At 35.7% G+C, this 18,197-nt stretch overlaps 1 protein-coding gene across 3 annotated transcripts in view; it reads right to left on the reverse strand.

The window, feature by feature from the left end:
* Nucleotides 1-18,197, reverse strand: part of LOC138713097 (tetratricopeptide repeat protein 28) — a 212,104-nt gene that overhangs the window by 56,694 nt on the left and 137,213 nt on the right. For all 3 annotated transcript variants that reach the window (XM_069844862.1, XM_069844863.1, XM_069844864.1), the window contains exons 6-12: nucleotides 14,535-14,743; nucleotides 12,282-12,467; nucleotides 8,085-8,324; nucleotides 5,614-5,892; nucleotides 3,464-3,692; nucleotides 1,963-2,195; nucleotides 57-347 (exon numbers count right to left, since the gene is read on the reverse strand). In XM_069844862.1, coding sequence (XP_069700963.1) covers nucleotides 57-347; nucleotides 1,963-2,195; nucleotides 3,464-3,692; nucleotides 5,614-5,892; nucleotides 8,085-8,324; nucleotides 12,282-12,467; nucleotides 14,535-14,743 — 1,667 coding nt within the window. The remainder of the gene's footprint in view (nucleotides 1-56; nucleotides 348-1,962; nucleotides 2,196-3,463; nucleotides 3,693-5,613; nucleotides 5,893-8,084; nucleotides 8,325-12,281; nucleotides 12,468-14,534; nucleotides 14,744-18,197) is intronic.

The following is an 18,197-nucleotide window of genomic DNA, read 5'->3' on the forward strand; positions in this document are numbered from 1 at the left end:
AATCACAGAGAATTACTGGAACCAAGCTACATTCCTGATATATACAAAAAACAGACCTTGTCAAGCATCGCTGTGGATGTGGAAAGCTGCTCCAATGTTGCCAACTGCTGCTCCAAGTAGCCAATCGCATCCTCGTAGTGGCCCATGTTAAGACGTGCTATACCTAGGTTGCCGAAAGCCTGCGCCTCAACAGCACTGTCCTTGAGCTCCTTGGCTCGCTCCAGCTGCTCCTGGTAGCACTTCATGGCGTTGGTGTAGTTCCCCAGGGACATGTGCACCGCGCCCAGGTGTCCGTGTGCTCGACACTCTCCTTTCAGGTCACTCATCTCCTGCCTCAGGGTCAGCTCCTGCAACCAACAAAGAGTTTCATAAACTTGCGTGTTGTGGGTTCATGGGGGATGATTAGTCAGAGAAAATATAAAGCCCTGAATTTCATTTTTATTTAACTATTTATTTACTAATTAATCATTACTAACTTCTCTTAAAGACGACTAAAGAATTGTGCCAGGCATAAAATATATAGAAAAAGAGTTATAAAGATGAGATGGCAAACTTTCTCATCTTAACTACGTTTTACACTTTTTGTAGTAATTTAATTAATTATTCTGTAGTTATTATATTCTGTTAGTCTTATAACTTTTCTTAACTAACACCCTAAACAGATGTGTACGTGTCTATACATAAATATATTTGTCTCGAACATACCCAACAAATTTGTTCACATTGTACACCAGAGTGCTGTATTGGAGTTAAATCGCTCGCTTGAACTCGGTCGAGTGTCGCACCCTCGAGTGAGATAAGATCGGTCGTGATACACTCGTAATAAATAGAAGCATAGTACAAGGTCATCTCACCGACATGTCTTATCTTGTATGGAAGGCGACAGATAGGATACACATATGTTTTGCTCACACGGTAAAAATAAGGCTTTATTTTCTGCGTTTATGACAAACGTTTAATGGAACAGTCAATGGAAAGGACCACAACAGGAGCATGAAGTTATAAATAAAATAGCATGAAAAACTTCGATATACAGTTATTATTGCTAATTAATAATTATTCAGTATTTGATTTACCACATATATAATATGATAGGTCCATACATAGTGTTCCGCCTATATACTGCGATAATGTAGAAACGTTTTACAAAATATTATTGATATAGCAGTAGATTAATAACAATATTAGTACAGAGATAACGTCACAGAAAATATAATAAAACGGATAATCATGCTGCACAACTGTTACAGACACAAAGATTGATACACTAATTATTAGAGATTATTATTATTATTATTATTACTACTATTATTATTATTATTATTATTATTATTATTATTATTATTATTATTATTATTCCTAGAAAACTTGATACAGTTCTTGCATTATCGTGATTGTGTTCTCCGTTTATAATAATTACATTTACGTCCAATAACATCTATCAGATGTGGCAAAAACAAAATCACTCCTGTGTGGAAAAAAAAAAAAAAACATTTACCTACAACATTTATACTACATTTTAAAGCAAGTTTTGTAGTAGTACTATGGAGAGGTTAGTTAAACACTGCAAAGTTTTGAAATGATAAACATCTATGATGTTACTACACAGTTCATCACTGTAACAAGAACGAATGTCTAACGCTCGGCTTATACCGTTCGAGGATTTATCGCTCGTGACAATTTTACCCATCATGCATGTGCGCTACCTATCGGATTATGCTATGAACTACTTGGCGCTCGAGCGAAAACGTCCGATGCAGACCTCTGTTGTACACAATGCTCTTTTGACTACAATTATTATTAATTTTAAATAATGTCACATTTTGTACCCCTGTAATAGGTGTATGTCTGTATGCTGATTTTTCAATTTTGTTCTATCCAATTATACTGGATATGCAAGGTTATTAATAATAAAGATGAAACATCCTTTCACATAGACTGTCTACAGAACGCAATACATGCCTGTGTGTGGTAGCCAAGGGCTTTGTCGTAACATCGCAGAAGTCTGTGACCAAGACCCAGGGCCCCATATGCTGCTGCTTCAAGAGAACGATCCCGTCCCTGACGTGCAAAAGAGAGTTGACGCTGGTACATCTTCACAGCTTCCTCGACATCACCCATCTTGATGAGGACATCTCCAATGTTGCCAAGAGCCCGGAATTTGCCTGGCAGATGCTTCATCATGTGCGCAATTGCTGCAAAGATGAAACCATCAACATCCATATTCAGAAATTCGATTGTATACCTGTTCAGAGAAGATGTTAAATGAAATTGGAATCCCTCTCTCGAACTCATGCTGTGTGATCTGTACCTATGTACTTCGGAAGAAGTTAAATACAAGATTAGAAAAGATATTTCTCTTATAAACTACTCATAAAGACTTCAATTAAATTCGAACTTCAAAAAAAATGCCAGTTATGCTTAAATGCATATAACATATAACATTTTCAATAGCTGCTAAGAAATAGGTGAATACCTTGCCTACTTTTCTACTGACAGTTATGGCAGGCAGAGTAGTTGTCGTTGCCGGAAAACAATGGCACTACAGCATTTATTTTGGTAAGCACCAGTGGCACAGCATGAAATTTTGAGCAGGGGAAGCTAACTCATGTTGTTTTTCATGTACATATGAGAAAATGTATTACAAAAATATAGTCTTAAAATAAATAGTAGTCAATGTCAAATCAGCAGTCCGAAGGTTGGTTGGAACCTCGTAAGTAACACCAATAAGGCATGACCTCAAATGGTACGTAGTAAAATATGATTTCATGGTTTACACATATCTCTAACAAATAGACATGGTTATTTGTTTTTTAAATCGAACTTTTGTTCGTAAGTCAGTCTTGATAATAGAATTGTCCTAAAAATTCAAGTAAATTGGTGTCAGGAACTGTTATTTCACTCATTATTTATTATATCAGCCACAATGCACACTAACACTTCAACTGAACACAACTCACGAAAGGGATAACTCGGAAACTAAATTATTTTCAATGTAAAAGCTAGCTTCTTGCGAGCCTTGCGATCAGGGTTGTTTAGTTAGAAAGGGATGGAAAATCTGCGGGGTGGGTTGCACAGAAGAAACCAGTCTGCTTGGAAGCTGGTGTGTGCAGGCTTCTTGTTTACTGCTGCATCACAAATCATCCGCATCACAATATTTAATGCATAAATATAAATTGTATTAAAATTAATAAATAATTTTGTCCATAAACTGCAGGTTTATTATAAAATTATTATTAACTGGGGAAGCTTAGCTTTTTAGCTTACACTGACGCTACGCCACTGGTAAGCACAAGTCCTATCTACATATTTTTCAAGCTCAAGCTTAGGAATTACTTACTGCAACATTAAACTGTTCACTGAAAATAACACTTACAATGATGGACTCGCTCATCACTACAGTAAAATGCTTCATACACATGTTCCTCCAATTTAACCCAGAACAGTACAACATGACACTCACCAAGAAAGTACTTCTGGCACTCTAGGGCTGTCTCGAGGTTCCCAAGCGCGAGATGTGCCAGGCCGAGGTTGCAGTAGGCACGTCCCATGTTCATCTTGTCCTGTAGGTCCTTGGCGAGAGCTAGGTCCTGGTCGTAGTACCGAACTGCTTCCCTGAAGTTTCCCAGGCAGTAATGTGCATATCCCAGGAAGTGGCACGCTTTGGATTCGCCCTCTATGTCGTGCAGCTCCTGATCAATACATTCATGTGTTTTAAATGTCGTATCTGCCCCACATTACAGAAGTTGTGTCTGCATAATTAAGTAGTTTTTATTATTATTATTATTATTATTATTATTATTATTATTATCATCATTATTATTATTATTTACTATCATTATTACTATTAACATAATAATAATAATAATAATAATAATAATAATAATAATAATAATAATAATAATAATTTGTTTAAATAAATCTTTACCTTATCCAACCAATTTGATCTTCACAGACTTTGAAGTTTTAGAAATAAACCAATTATATAATTCAATGTTATTGATTTATTTTCATAAAAATGGGGAACTTCTTGTAATATGTTCTCTTTCTCACATCTTTGGGGGCCCAAACCTATGCAAATAACTTCTTTAACCAACGCATATTCTGCAGTTAATTCTCGTTTAACAAATTTACGGGTCGAATTACGGCTTTCTTCTGATAAAGGCCAAGTACTTCAAAACATTCAAAAGAAACCTAATGATTTACAAATGTTCCACAACATTCCCAGACACATACAAACTTTCTTGGCAAGAGCCAGGACAGGCCATATTATTACTCAGAAGTATCTTCACTGCTTTAATCTTGTTGAATCTAGTAGTTGTTGCTGGTGCAACAATAACAAAGATGATTTGGAACATATCCTCTTAAACTGCCCTGTCACAAACATCCATAGAACTAATCTAAAATCTGCAATCCCTGTAACCTTGGACAATTCTCTCCAGTACCTCATCTTTGGAACGTGGATGCTGAAATATACAACCAGCATCATGCTTTTTACCCATCATTTGTAAGAAGAGGAAATTCATAGTGAAACATAGTGGAACATGTGTTGTCAGCAAATAGGTGGATACACTACGAAGATTGAAGATTGATTGTAATAATATGTTCTCACTATTATTGCACTAGACGGAATGAGACAATAACGTTAAAATAATCAAAATGTAAAACTATTAGAGGAATAAAACATAGTGCAAATTTAGGCCCAAAGCATTACAACAAAATCATACAAAAATGCCTTTATCTTGGTAATCCTAATATTAATTATTTTTAGAGAAAAATAAAATTCATCTTTGGAACCAATCCAAGAGTAATTTGTTTCTAACGCCTTTTTAAGTCTTAAATAGTAGAGCACAACAATTTTATTTCTTTTTCTCTTTTCTGACACTATAGTCAGTTCTAAGATTTTTTTTTCTCTTATCTTTCCACTCTTATCTCCGAGCAGAAGCTCAGCTCATTCGAAAAGCACTCTTACCACCGTCTAGTATATACAATCACGAAGCTCAATACGTAGGGAATATGCATCCATAGATAGTTGCTAACCACTAGGATCGGCTTATCACAGACAATGCGAAATAGTACCAGCACAGTCTATTGTTCCTAGCAACCTCAACAACTCTAGCTTCGTGACTGTATATACTAGACTGTGCTATTACTTTGTCCTTTTTGTTTTTATTATTAAGTTCTACTAATTTATGTATGTTTAAGTTCTTGTATAATAGTGTCCTTGTGTTCTATAACAATGTCTTTTTGTAAAATAACATACCGGTATTTGTATTAATTAAAAACAAGAAAACCATATTATGTGAATGGCTTATTTATGAAAGGGCCTAAGTCTTGAATAATAAATTGTTAGCAATTTAAGAAAAACTATTTACAGGCCGAAATTTTGAAATTAAGGCTGAAATAAAAATTGTATCATAAATTCTACTAATAATTAGAGTGTTAAACTTAGTCCTCTTCATATCTAAATCGATGTATCTACACCCAAAGAGCAGTATTACATTACAAACTCGTTTTCACAAAATTAGCGACTTAGGCCCCTTCATAAATAACCCATTCACGTGCAATTTGCCTATTAAAATATGGTTAACTATGCAAGTCCTCGTTTTGTACCTGTGACAACATGAGGTAATTCTCGTAGAATGGTACAGCCTGGCCAAACTCCCCACGCGAAGACAAGCAGTTCCCCAGGTTCAGGAGAGCACACGCCTCTCCTGCAGTGTCTTTCAGCTCGCGCGCTGTGTTCAGGTGCGCACGGTAGTGCAGGAGGGCCATCTCATGGGCGCCAAGGGCCTGATATGCGACAGCTAAGTTGCCATGGGTTGAAGCTTCTGAGCTGCGGTCATTCACTTCTTTGGAAATGGTTAACTCTTGCTTGTGGTACTTGATGGCCTGAGCAGCAAAGCACAAACAAATGCTACGTCATTGTGTCTATCAACCTTCTGCATTTCCTTCAATGTGAGTGAAAACATAAAATGCTGGCAGTAAAAAATCAATTTGTGTTAAATTTAGTATCGTAATGAATACGTCAATCTTATTACCGGTACACTTCAATTTTTCAGTTGCTATAACTTTTCTATAATATAGACAGAAAGAATAGGCAGTTTCTATGTTAGCCCTTAATGCTATACGTTACCACAACAGACCTTTTGCGACCACTCAAGTAATATCTAAAATACCGTTTGAAGACATGAATATTTAAGGGCAGTAGGTTGTTAAGCAATGAGGAAGGTATAAAAATATAACTACATTTCATTTTATAATAGCTTCGGGTTGTAATATTCACAACTAAATTATCTTTTATTCTGTCCTCTTTCTACTCTTTAAATATGTACAACAAGTTCTGATACATTTTTTTATGTCTTGGAAAACAATAACCTAATTAAGTTTTCATTGACAATTTTAGTAAGTTCACATGCAGTGGTACAATTTTCTCTTTTTCAACATTTCAGATTTTAAAGATATTTTAGAAGGCACTCTTACCGGAAAGAATATGGTTACATTACATATTATGGTCTTGGGGTATATTTTAATTTTTTAATAATTTAAAAATTAATTTTTTTCTGCCATATAATGAAATGTACGTCAGAATAATTTTAACATATTGCAATAAATCTGTTAAGATAACACTATTATACATCTTGTAAGATATTCTGCAAGTTTCGTAAATGTAGTTCAAATAGTTTTTCTACAAAGTGTACTAATAACTTGGAAAATTTAGTTTTTGCAAAACAGCTTTTAAAGTTATATGCATATTATTGATCATTATGGTGCCACGATTTGAATAAGCATATTTATTGAATACAAATATTCTCGGAATGTATATAAATTATACATAAAATTGTTCCCAAAAATTTTTCTACTCAAGGGGGGGGGGGAAATTGGACGTTGTGCTGATTGTGCCAGTTAAAAAGAAAAAAAAAGAAGTGATTAACACAATGACTGTCAGAATTTAAGATTGAAGCGTACTGAAGAATCTTCTAAATGAACTCTGAAAGGAAAAAGGGCTTTCAAAGCATAGAGTATTGTTTTACTTACAATGGCCTCATGGAATAGTAATATCCAGAAATACAAAATCTTTTAATAGTTCCGTCAATTTCCGTCAATTTACTTATAAAATATTGTAGGTATTGTTTTACTTAGACTGGCCTCATGGAATAGTAATATCCAGGAATACAAAAGCTTTTAATAGTTCCGTCAATTTACTTATAAAATATTGTAGGTATTGTTTTACTTAGACTGGCCTCATGGAATAGTAATATCCAGGAATACAAAATGTTTTAATAGTTTCGTCAATTTACTTATACAATATTGTAGGTATTGTTTTACTTAGACTGGCCTCATGGAATAGTAATATCCAGGAATACAAAATCTTTTAATAGTTCCATCAATTTACTTATAAAATATTGTAGGTATTGTTTTACTTAGACTGGCCTCATGGAATAGTAATATCCAGGAATACAAAATCTTTTAATAGTTCCATCAATTTACTTATAAAATATTGTAGGTATTGTTTTACTTAGACTGGCCTCATGGAATAGTAATATCCAGGAATACAACATTTTTAATAGTTTCGTCAATTTACTTATAAAATATTGTAGGTACGGTATTGTTTTACTTAGACTGGCCTCATGGAATAGTAATATCCAGGAATACAAAATGTTTTAATAGTTTCGTCAATTTACTTATAAAATATTGTAGGTATTGTTTTACTTAGACTGGCCTCATGGAATAGTAATATCCAGGAATACAAAATTTTTTAATAGTTCCATCAATTTACTTATAAAATATTGTAGGTATTGTTTTACTTAGACTGGCCTCATGGAATAGTAATATCCAGGAATACAAAATCTTTTAATAGTTCCATCAATTTACTTATAAAATATTGTAGGTATTGTTTTACTTAGACTGGCCTCATGGAATAGTAATATCCAGGAATACAAAATGTTTTAATAGTTTCGTCAATTTACTTATGAAATATTGCCAAACAACTTAATTTCTTCCAGCATTACCATTTCACAGAAAATCCTGTTATCAGATAGTCTATTTCGCATATTTATAAAAGAAAGCAGTTTGACTGGTACCTGTTCATAATAGCCCATGGCACTGTAAGCATTTCCGATGTTGCCATAAGCACGGCCCATGCCTGCTCTGTCCTGCAGCTGGCGAGCAATACTGAGGTGCGCCTGGTGCAACTTGAGGGCTGCGTCGTGCTCCCCCAGCAGCTGATACACGATGCCCAAATTCGAGCAAGCTCGACCCTCGCCCACTTTATCCCTTGATGCTAGTGCCATGTCCAATTGTCGCTCATGCCACCTTTTTGCCTGTCAACAACGAAACAGAATTGCTATGGTGCAAATTTCACACACTTTTCCACTTATACAGTCAACTCTGGATATAGTGAACTCTGTTATAGTGAACATGTGGCTATAGTGAACCTAAATCGTTGGTCCTGACCAGCATACATTAAAAAGTACATTAATATCTCCGTTTATAGTGAACTCTCTCTTCGGTTATAGTAAACCTAAAACTAAAACATCCCCAAGAAAATGTAATTTCAAAATGGCCAAAATGGTACAGGGGTGTGAAAATTATTAGAATAATCTTAATTTTAAAGGTTTTTTAATAGTTCCTTCACAAATATTAATTGAATTGATGAATATTGGTATATATTTCTATACTGATGTAGGATATATTTACTACTAACAATGCCGGAAAGCATTGTTGTACATTGGTATTTTTCTTATTTTACAATTGTTATGGGAATTCAGAAATTATTATATTATGTTGGCGGAATTGGAAACATAAAAAATTATATGCACAAAACAGATGTATACATTCATTTGAAGCTTCACAACAATGTAAACGCAAAGAACAATTTGTTTAAAGCATTTCTTAATTAATTTTTTATATTTCCAATTCCCCAACATAATATAATAATTTCTGAATTCCCATAACAATTGTAAAATAAGAAAAATACCAATGTACAACAATGCTTTCCGGCATTGTTAGTAGTAAATATATCCTACATCAGTATAGTAATATTATATACCAATATTCATCAATTCAATGAATATTTGTGAAGGAACTATTAAAAAACCTTTAAAATTAAGATTATTCTAATAATTTTCACACCTCTGTAATTTAGGAAACCCTTTCTCCTATAAACTTCCAAGAATATGTTCAGAACAAAATCTCAAACCTTCTACTCCGTAAGTGCACTGAAAGACAAAGGATTTGTTCAGCTTCCTGGATAGCTTGAAACATGTTAAAAAGAATAGTGTACGCATTGAGAGATAAAGGAAGGATTGTTGTTAAAAAAAATGTTATGTTTTATTTAACGACGCTCGCAACTGCCGAGGTTATATCAGTGTTGCCGGTGTGCAGGAATTTTGTCCTGCAGGAGTGGAAGGATTGCAGTTCTGACTCTATTAAAAGAGGTTATTAGAAGAATAGGAAGAAAACGTGTTTTCTTTTGTAAAAGGGAGTAGAGTGATGAGTGACGACCAATGGATAAATACAAGAAGGATCAGAGTATAATGCCTTCAACTCTTCTTCCCGCATCTTTGTAAAAGTGAACCCTGGAAAATTCCAAGGCCGAGTACACAGTAGGCATACCTCTACTGGGAAGAGGTGCGAAATCGGTCAGTGTCTACTGCCTACACGGCTAGATTAGATTCAAGTTCCGAACTGTGAACATCAGGATATCGAAGCTTAAAGTGTTTAAGTTGGAAGATAATGCCAACATTAGTACTGATATTGAACGTGTCTGACCCAAACGGACATTAATAGGCCTACTGTATGTATAACAACGTCAGTAGTATAAAAACAGACAATTCGGATTTAGTGAACTTTGGATACAGTGAACAAAATATGCTGGTCTGCAGAGGTTCACTATAACCGGAGTTGACTGTATTTAATAATAATACCGGTAATAATAATAATAATAATAATAATAATAATAATAATATTTATTAGCAGTCAATAGATTTATAAACGGTATAAGTTTCTTGACATTGTTGAAATCTTAAAATTACAATATATATATATATATATATATATATATATATATATATATATATACTTACTTACAAATGGCTTTTAAGGAACCCGAAGGTTCATTGCCGCCCTCACATAAGCCTGCCAGCGGTCCCTATCCTGTGCAAGATTAATCAAGTCTCTATCATCATACCCCACCTCCCTCAAATCCATTTTAATATTATCCTCCCATCTACGTCTCGGCTTCCTAAAGGTCTTTTTCCCTCCGGTCTCCCAACTAACACTCTATATGCATTTCTGGATTCGCCCATACGTGCTACATGCCCTGCCCATCTCAAACGTCTGGATTTAATGTTCCTAATTATGTCAGGTGAAGAATACAATGTGTGCAGTTCTGCGTTGTGTAACTTTCTCCATTCTCCTGTAACTTCATCCCGCTTAGCCCCAAATATTTTCCTAAGCACCTTATTCTCAAACACCCTTACCCTATGTTCCTCTCTCAGAGTGAGAGTCCAAGTTTCACAACCATACAGAAGAACAGGTAATATAACTGTTTTATAAATTCTAACTTTCAGATTTTTTGACAGCAGACTGGATGACAAAAGCTTCTCAACCGAATAATAACAGGCATTTCCCATATTTATTCTGCGTTTAATTTCCTCCCGAGTGTCATTTATATTTGTTACTGTTGCTCCAAGATATTTGAATTTTTCCACCTCTTCGAAGGATAAATTTCCAATTTTTATATTTCCATTTCGTACAATATTCTGGTCACGAGACATAATCATATACTTTGTCTTTTCGGGATTTACTATATATATATAAATCCCACAAGGGTAGCTGCCCTTCAGTAAGGGTTGCCAAAAGACACAGCATACTGAACAAATAAAATAAAAATAAACATTTGCGTCATCACTATTTACGATTTTTATTTCCAAATGGAAGCTACCCTTGGGAAAGTACTTTTATTCAATAATGATTAGTAATCAAACAGAATATAAGGAAATTTAGGTGTACAGGTGAATACGTAAAATCTGAACAGAATATTTCATTATGTCTATAGCAATAATTTTCAAAATATTTAAGGGGAGTCTGTATTGCCTATCCCAGCAATGTAAATTTCATCTAATTTAGGTGCACTTTTCTCAGGACTTACATAAGATACACATTTGAAATTTTTAGGGGTTATTCTTCAAGTATTATTGTACGAGGCGTGTTCTTAAAGTAAGTTCCAAAAGGGTGTAGAAAGTAAACGGGAAAATATTTACAAACCATTTTTGTAGCATTGTATTCCCCACACTTCAATTACTTCTCACCATAATCTCCACCATTATTGAGGCATTTATCGAGTCGTGGCACAAGTCTTTCTATCCCCTCATTGTAGAATTCACCCGCCTGCGAACCACTCCGCAACGTTTGTGGAAAATTCAAGTAAAGCGAAGAAATTGTGAACCTCCTGTCCTCATGAATTTTTTCATCGACAGCACGCACCAAATCGTCATTGATCAAAGATGGCCGACCGGTATGCTGCTCGTCATGCACAGAGACGCGGCCCTCGTTGAACTTCCTAACCCATCTCCTGACCATTCCATCACTAATGGCATCATCACCATACACCTCACAAAGTTGACGATGAATGTCAGCTGGGTTGATGTTTCTCGCATTCAAGAAACGGATAACAGACCGCATCTCACAGTCGGCGGGGTGCTCGATCACTTTAAACATTTCAACTGATCACAACTAACCACACACACGGACTGAAGCTCTGAAACTGCATGCACAGTTTGCCTGAGGACTGAAGAAGAAAACACGTATGCACAAAATAACGATTGCAGCGATGCGACAGCTATAATTGAAAACGGAACTTACTTTAAGAACACGCCTCGTAAGTAACAGGCTAAAATTACGGTCTTTATCTTTTATTAAAACACATTTTCAATTTTTTTCCACCAAATTCAGAGTACAGACTCCCCTTAAAGGAATTCCAAGACTTAAAACATTCAACTGAGAATTTTGAAATTGTTCCCCTTGCATTGAACTTATATAACAAATTGGAAATAACAGAGATTACATTTGTTACAGACCCCTAAAATTTGTTTCCAAATATAGCACTGCCCTACACACGAAAATAAAAATATATAAGCAAAAAGTAGCCTCTTTTATATTTTACAAAGTCCACTTTGCCTGAACACAACATAAGACCTGTTTAGCATGCTAATTTCAAGTATAAAAATCACAAATCATGAGGAGACAAGAACATTGCTGAATCGAGTATCTCCTACCTGCGTGTAGTCACCAGCACAACGAGCAGCATGTCCCAGACCAGCATACGCACGAGCCTCCACTGCACGGTCCCCCAGCTCCTGTGCAATGCGCAGCACGTTCTCGTGGTATGAAATAGCTTGCGCGAAGTTACGTCTGTAGTGATGGGACGAGCCCAGGTTGCTATATGCACGGGCCTCCTCCACCTGAGGAATTAATAATGCAAAGATCGCAATTTTAAACCTTTATGTCCAGCAGGAAATATTATTTATAACATCCATATGGAGTGTTATCAATTTTTGGAAGAATATCTTGATGTTGCTGTAATGTCACAAAATATTACAAACCTGATTCACTGCTCCTGGGGTAGAATGACGGATTTACAAATTGCAAGACACAATAAAAAAGTGCATTCATTTTCTTTAATTTTACTTTTATTTTTACATTTACATATTGTGACGTATTAGTCACCTAACAAATAAAGAAACATAGAAATAGCAGATTTCATGTTGGAAATGATTAGGTACCATATATTGCGGAGGAAAAAATAGACAACCCTCAAATTACGAAGAGGTATTTTAAGGTAAAAAAAACGTAAGAATAAGGGAATAACGTAGAGTCTGAAAACGCTACTTACATACTACCATTAAAAGATCATAAATGTGAATATTAAAACGTTATTACAAAATAAAAGCAAATCAAACATCACTTATAACTTAGAGAGTAAAATCGTTGTTGCTTTTAGTCTCAATAAAACAATCAAATTATTTTATATATATAAAAAAGATCATTTTATATAACGGTGTGCCAAACTTTTCTTTAGCATTAATAAAAATAAAATATATAATTACAGTACCGTGCAAATTAATCCGAACAACATAATTACTTATGCAAAAACACTCAAACGGGATAAAAAAAAAGGATCTAAGACATACCTCAGTAATCTATGTGGCCTCCCTTGTTCCTAATAACAGCTCTGAGACGATTTGGCATGAATTCCATTAATTTCCCACAAATATTCTTCATTTCTTCGTCTCGAAATCATACACCAATGAGGGCAGAAATCATCTTCTCCTTTGTAGAACAATCCATTTTTTGCATTTTTCTTTTGCAAATTGACCACAACTTCTCAATGGGGTTGATGTCGGGTGAGTTGCCTGGCCAGGGGAGTACCTGAATATTCTTCTTGTTGAAGAATTCTGTAGTTTTTCGAGACGTATGGCATGGTGCCAGGTCTTGTTGGAACACACCTCTGCCATCCGGAAATGATTTTTGCAGCTGGGGTACGATTCTGGTTTCCAATAAGTGAATATATTTGTCAGAATTTATCATTCCCTTGTTAGGTATTAATGCTCCAGGTCCTTCATGTGTAAAACAACCCCAAAACATTACTTTAGGGGGGTATTTGGGTGCTTGTTGGAGATGAGCTGCTGTTACTTTTTCGGATCCTTTCAGTACGTAAGAAACACGGTGGCCGTGGACCTCGAAATGAGACTCATCTGAAAAAAGTACATTCTTCCAGTCATTCACTGTCCAGTGTTGATGTAATTTTGCCCACATTAAGTGTTTTCTGCACATAACAGGGGTTAGCAGTTGCTTCTTAATAGGCTTACGAGCCCTTCGTCCAGCTTCCAAAAGCCTACGCCGCACTGTTGTGACGTGAATATTCGCCCCAGTGGTAGCCATTAACTCGCGAGTTAAGTCGACAGCAGTTAGTCTAGAATTTAATTTACTTTTCCTGACAATTAAACGATCATCTGCAGGTGAAGTCTTCCTTTTACGGCCACAGTTTCCTTTTTTCTGGGGTGTGGTGGATCCAGTCTCCCTGTATCGTTTTATGATCGAATTAACAGTAGCCAAACCGATGTGACATTCTGCAGCAATTTGCCTCTGTGTCATAGAAGAATGCTCTGCTAATGTTATAATTTTAGACCGTTTTGGTGGAGTTGTATCCATTTGTGAAGACGACAGAATGTACACAGGATTGCAGTATTAAGTCTTAAACACAACTGAAATGCTTATAAGTACAATACGACAGGCAAAATGTCACATATTATAAAAAAAATAATGACAGACCTTCAACAATGGAATTACACGTACTACAGATGTCAATTAAAGCGGTATGAGCAGCTGTGAGGCCAACAATGTCAGAAAATGTAAAAATATGTCGTGTTCGGATTAATTTGCACGCTATTGTATAATAGATATTTTGTACGAATGACATTAATAAAATTTCATATTGTGCTAACATTAACATGTAAAAGGCTACATACCTGGTTGCCTAATCTACGTGCCAGGCGAAGGTGCTGGGTATGGCAGTCCACCGCACTTTCAAATTCCCCCATGGCGAGGTACACAGCTCCTACATTGCCGATCTCCCTGGCCTCCTGCAGTCTGTCTCCCATCTGCTTCACGAGCTGCACACACTGCTTGTGAGACGCCAGTGCATTGGGGTAGTCGCCCACTGCTGTGTATACATGCCCTGCGAACACAATTTAATATTAACAATTTATACCTAACATTTTGGAAGTTAGAAGATCAGAAACATGCAGATGTGTTTACTTTCCAGGTTTCTTTTATGATAGTCAAAATTATACAGGGTGATTCACGAGGATTTACCGTCCCTTACGGAGCTTATTTCCGAAGACATTCTGGGCAAAAAATGTCATATAAACATTTGTCCTAATCTCAATATTTTCAGAGTTACACTAATTTGAAGTTGATAGTAAAATACCTTTTTTATTTTGTTTTAAGAGTAAATAAAATATTGTATATAAAGAATAAACTATTCAAAAGTGACATTTCTTTAATTGGCTAGTATTTTGAAACTAAAAATGTGTTTTTAATTGCTTTATACAGATTTTGTTTTTCAATTTTTAACTAAAAATCACATCATTTTTACGCACTTATCACAAAAATTATTATCAATCTTCTTAATGTATCCAGCTGTTTGCTGACAACATAAAGTCCACTATAGTCCACTGTAGTCTATTCGTCTATTCAGTTGTTGTTTTTCACGAGAAACGAGGGGTATTTTGATCGGTGTTCATTATAGATGCCTGTTGCTAGTAGCCAGAGTTGGGGTGTAGTCAATATATACTGCAGGGCTGTGTCTTCTGCAACTGGTACTGATGATTTTAATTTACTTCTTTTGTGGTTTATGGATGGACAGTATAGAATATGTTTCAGATCTTCATCATGATTATTACACCACAGACAAGTAGGATTACAAAAATTATTATAAATAATATGACTTTAGGAACTTGATTCTTTACTGTTTAATTTAATGTATCCTAATGTACAGTTTTAAATAATTTACAAGAGTGGCGTGACTTGTAGCAATTATTGTGATAAATGAGTAAGAAAATGTAATTTTGTAGTTAAAAATAGGAAAAAAAACTGTAGGAAGCAACTATGGAATTCACAGCACATTTTTAGCTTCAGAATACTAGCTAATTGAAGAAATGATACTCCTGAATAGTTCATTCTTTATCTGTAATATTCTTTTATCCTTAAAACTAAAGAATATTGTTATTTCACAAACAACTTCAAATTAGTGTAACTCTGAAAATATTGAGATTAGGACAAATGTTTATATGACTTTTTTGCTGAGAATGTCTTCGGAAATAAGCTCCGTAAAGGACGGTAAATTCTCGTGAATCATCCTGTATAATTTCTCAGCTCACCTATCTAAAACTATTTTAAATGACGAAAATGCACTCACTGTAACATCTGGTAACTTCATAATAGATAGAGAACCAGTAGCATAGCCAGTGGGTGGGCCAGGTGGGTCCAGACCCACCCAAAAAATATGCGAATTTTTGCGTTTTTCATGGAAAATGCTCAACATTAAAACTAAACCATTGATCCAGAGCAATAGTTACAATGGATAGCATTAAGGTAAGAAGTCAAAAATGCGTTCATTTCAAGTGCCAATTTAACTGTGTTTGGTTGGGCCTAAAAAATGTCTGGCAGCGATAAAAAGAAGGAAGCAGTGGAGGCTACTGAATTGTTACATCAGCTAGAAAAATTTGACACCTTATTTTATTTGGTATGTTTAGACAATATTCTTGCTCTTGCAAATCAACTATCGGAAGCACCTCAGTCTCCAAAAATGGATATTAGTAAATGTTCGTTCTTCATTAAGGCAATGACATACAACTTTTCAAAGCTCTGAAACGAAGAAAAATTCGACAATCATGTCAAGCACAAGACTTTGTAATCTAGCAATTCTATCCATTGAGAGGGAGAAAAGTTGGGATTTGTTAAAGGACCCATCATCAGCGATCAACAGATTCGTTGCTAGGAAACCTCGACAGCTCCAGTTCACCTTATGAAGCGTTTGTATAGGTATGCCTTCAATGATTATATATAATTTTGCATGTTATTAAATAAAACTTCCGAGAATGAGTTTCAAGAGAGTTGACGGCAGCGGCATTGTCAGGAGATTGGTCAGGTACTTTCTAAACCTGCATATCTGGCTCACCCAAAGTAATTAGTCTGGCTATGCCACTGTAGAGAACATCTCAATTTGGAAAACAGTAACAGTCATTGATCTTCACTGAGAAGCAAAAGGGCGTGTTTCTAACAAGTACCTAACTGAGCTCCATAAAAGTCCAATACAACTGACTTGATCTCAAATGAACTGTAATGAACAAATGGCTAATACTGTACAGTACTAAAGGAGAATAGATAAATACTACAATACGTTTTTCGATGGTTCAGAAAAGAAAGAATTTAGATATCTCATCAAAATAATAAAAGGTATTGCGATTAAAAAAAAACTACCATGTCACACTCGAATGTGATACCTTCAGGTCTGATGCATTGTCCATTACACCAGAGCCTCATGTCTACAAATTTATTCTAAAATAGGTACAGCTTAACGAAAACGAAGAGGGTGAAACATGTAGTGCAGTGGCGTGCTGTCTCATTATTTGCTGGCAATTTTACAGATTCTGTGAAGGCTAAATTTTGAAAATGCGGTTGATTACAGTAGAACCTCTATTATCCGTGGTAATGAAGAGGGTTGAGTAAACGGATAATCGAAAAAGTCGGATAATCCGTTCTATAAAAGGTGTTCATAAACTAAGTGCATAATACAGTTTTGTCATTTCCCCCAAGGTCTTGTCTTTTAACACGCTAGGTAGTGGATCATACAGTAAGTTCACTAATTTAAGTCTAGTTTTCAACGACGGGCTTTTAATGGCCAAGGAAGCTCCTTATGACGGCTGTACGTGGAAAGATGGGAATAGTAGAGGTATCATGTTGTAGATTTACAAATTTGATGCACTATATGTTTTGTATGACTTGAGGCTTTCCCGGCATTTGATGTAGAAAAACTCTTCTCGGGTTCTCAGCCAGGCGAGTTGGAGATTATATTATAGATTTATTAATTTGTCCTACAGTTGACATTGGACATATACGTCAACATATATGCCTATCTTGGTGTCAGGCCACAAAGGGAAACATTGAAGGAGGAGAGTTCGGTCCGGTGCTGTGGATTGAATTCGGCGTAGCTCAGTGGTCAGAGCGCTTGGTACGTAGAACCAAGGACCCGGGTTCGATACCCGGCACCGGAGCGAATTCTTCTCCTCAAATATTAAGAGTTGGAGATTAGCTTCCAAGCTTTCAACGGCTAGCTCTGCCATCTTCTTCAGGGCTGAAGAAGATGGCAGAGCTAGCCGTCGAAAGCTTGGAAGCAAATCTCCAACTCACCTGGCTGAGAACCCTGAAGAAGATGGCAGAGCTAGCCGTCGAAAGCTTGGAAGCAAATCTCCAACTCACCTGGCTGAGAACCCGAGAAGAGTTTTTCTACTCTGTTTTGTTTTTCATTAAATCGTGCAAAGTTGTAATTCCTGTCTCGTGTTGTGATGAGACAGTTTCTCATTTCCCAAACAGTCAATTACTTGCACTTTTTTTCGTAGCAAACATGT

The sequence above is a fragment of the Periplaneta americana genome, chromosome 14 (assembly GCF_040183065.1).
Source record: "Periplaneta americana isolate PAMFEO1 chromosome 14, P.americana_PAMFEO1_priV1, whole genome shotgun sequence".
Lineage (NCBI taxonomy): Eukaryota > Metazoa > Arthropoda > Insecta > Blattodea > Blattidae > Periplaneta > Periplaneta americana.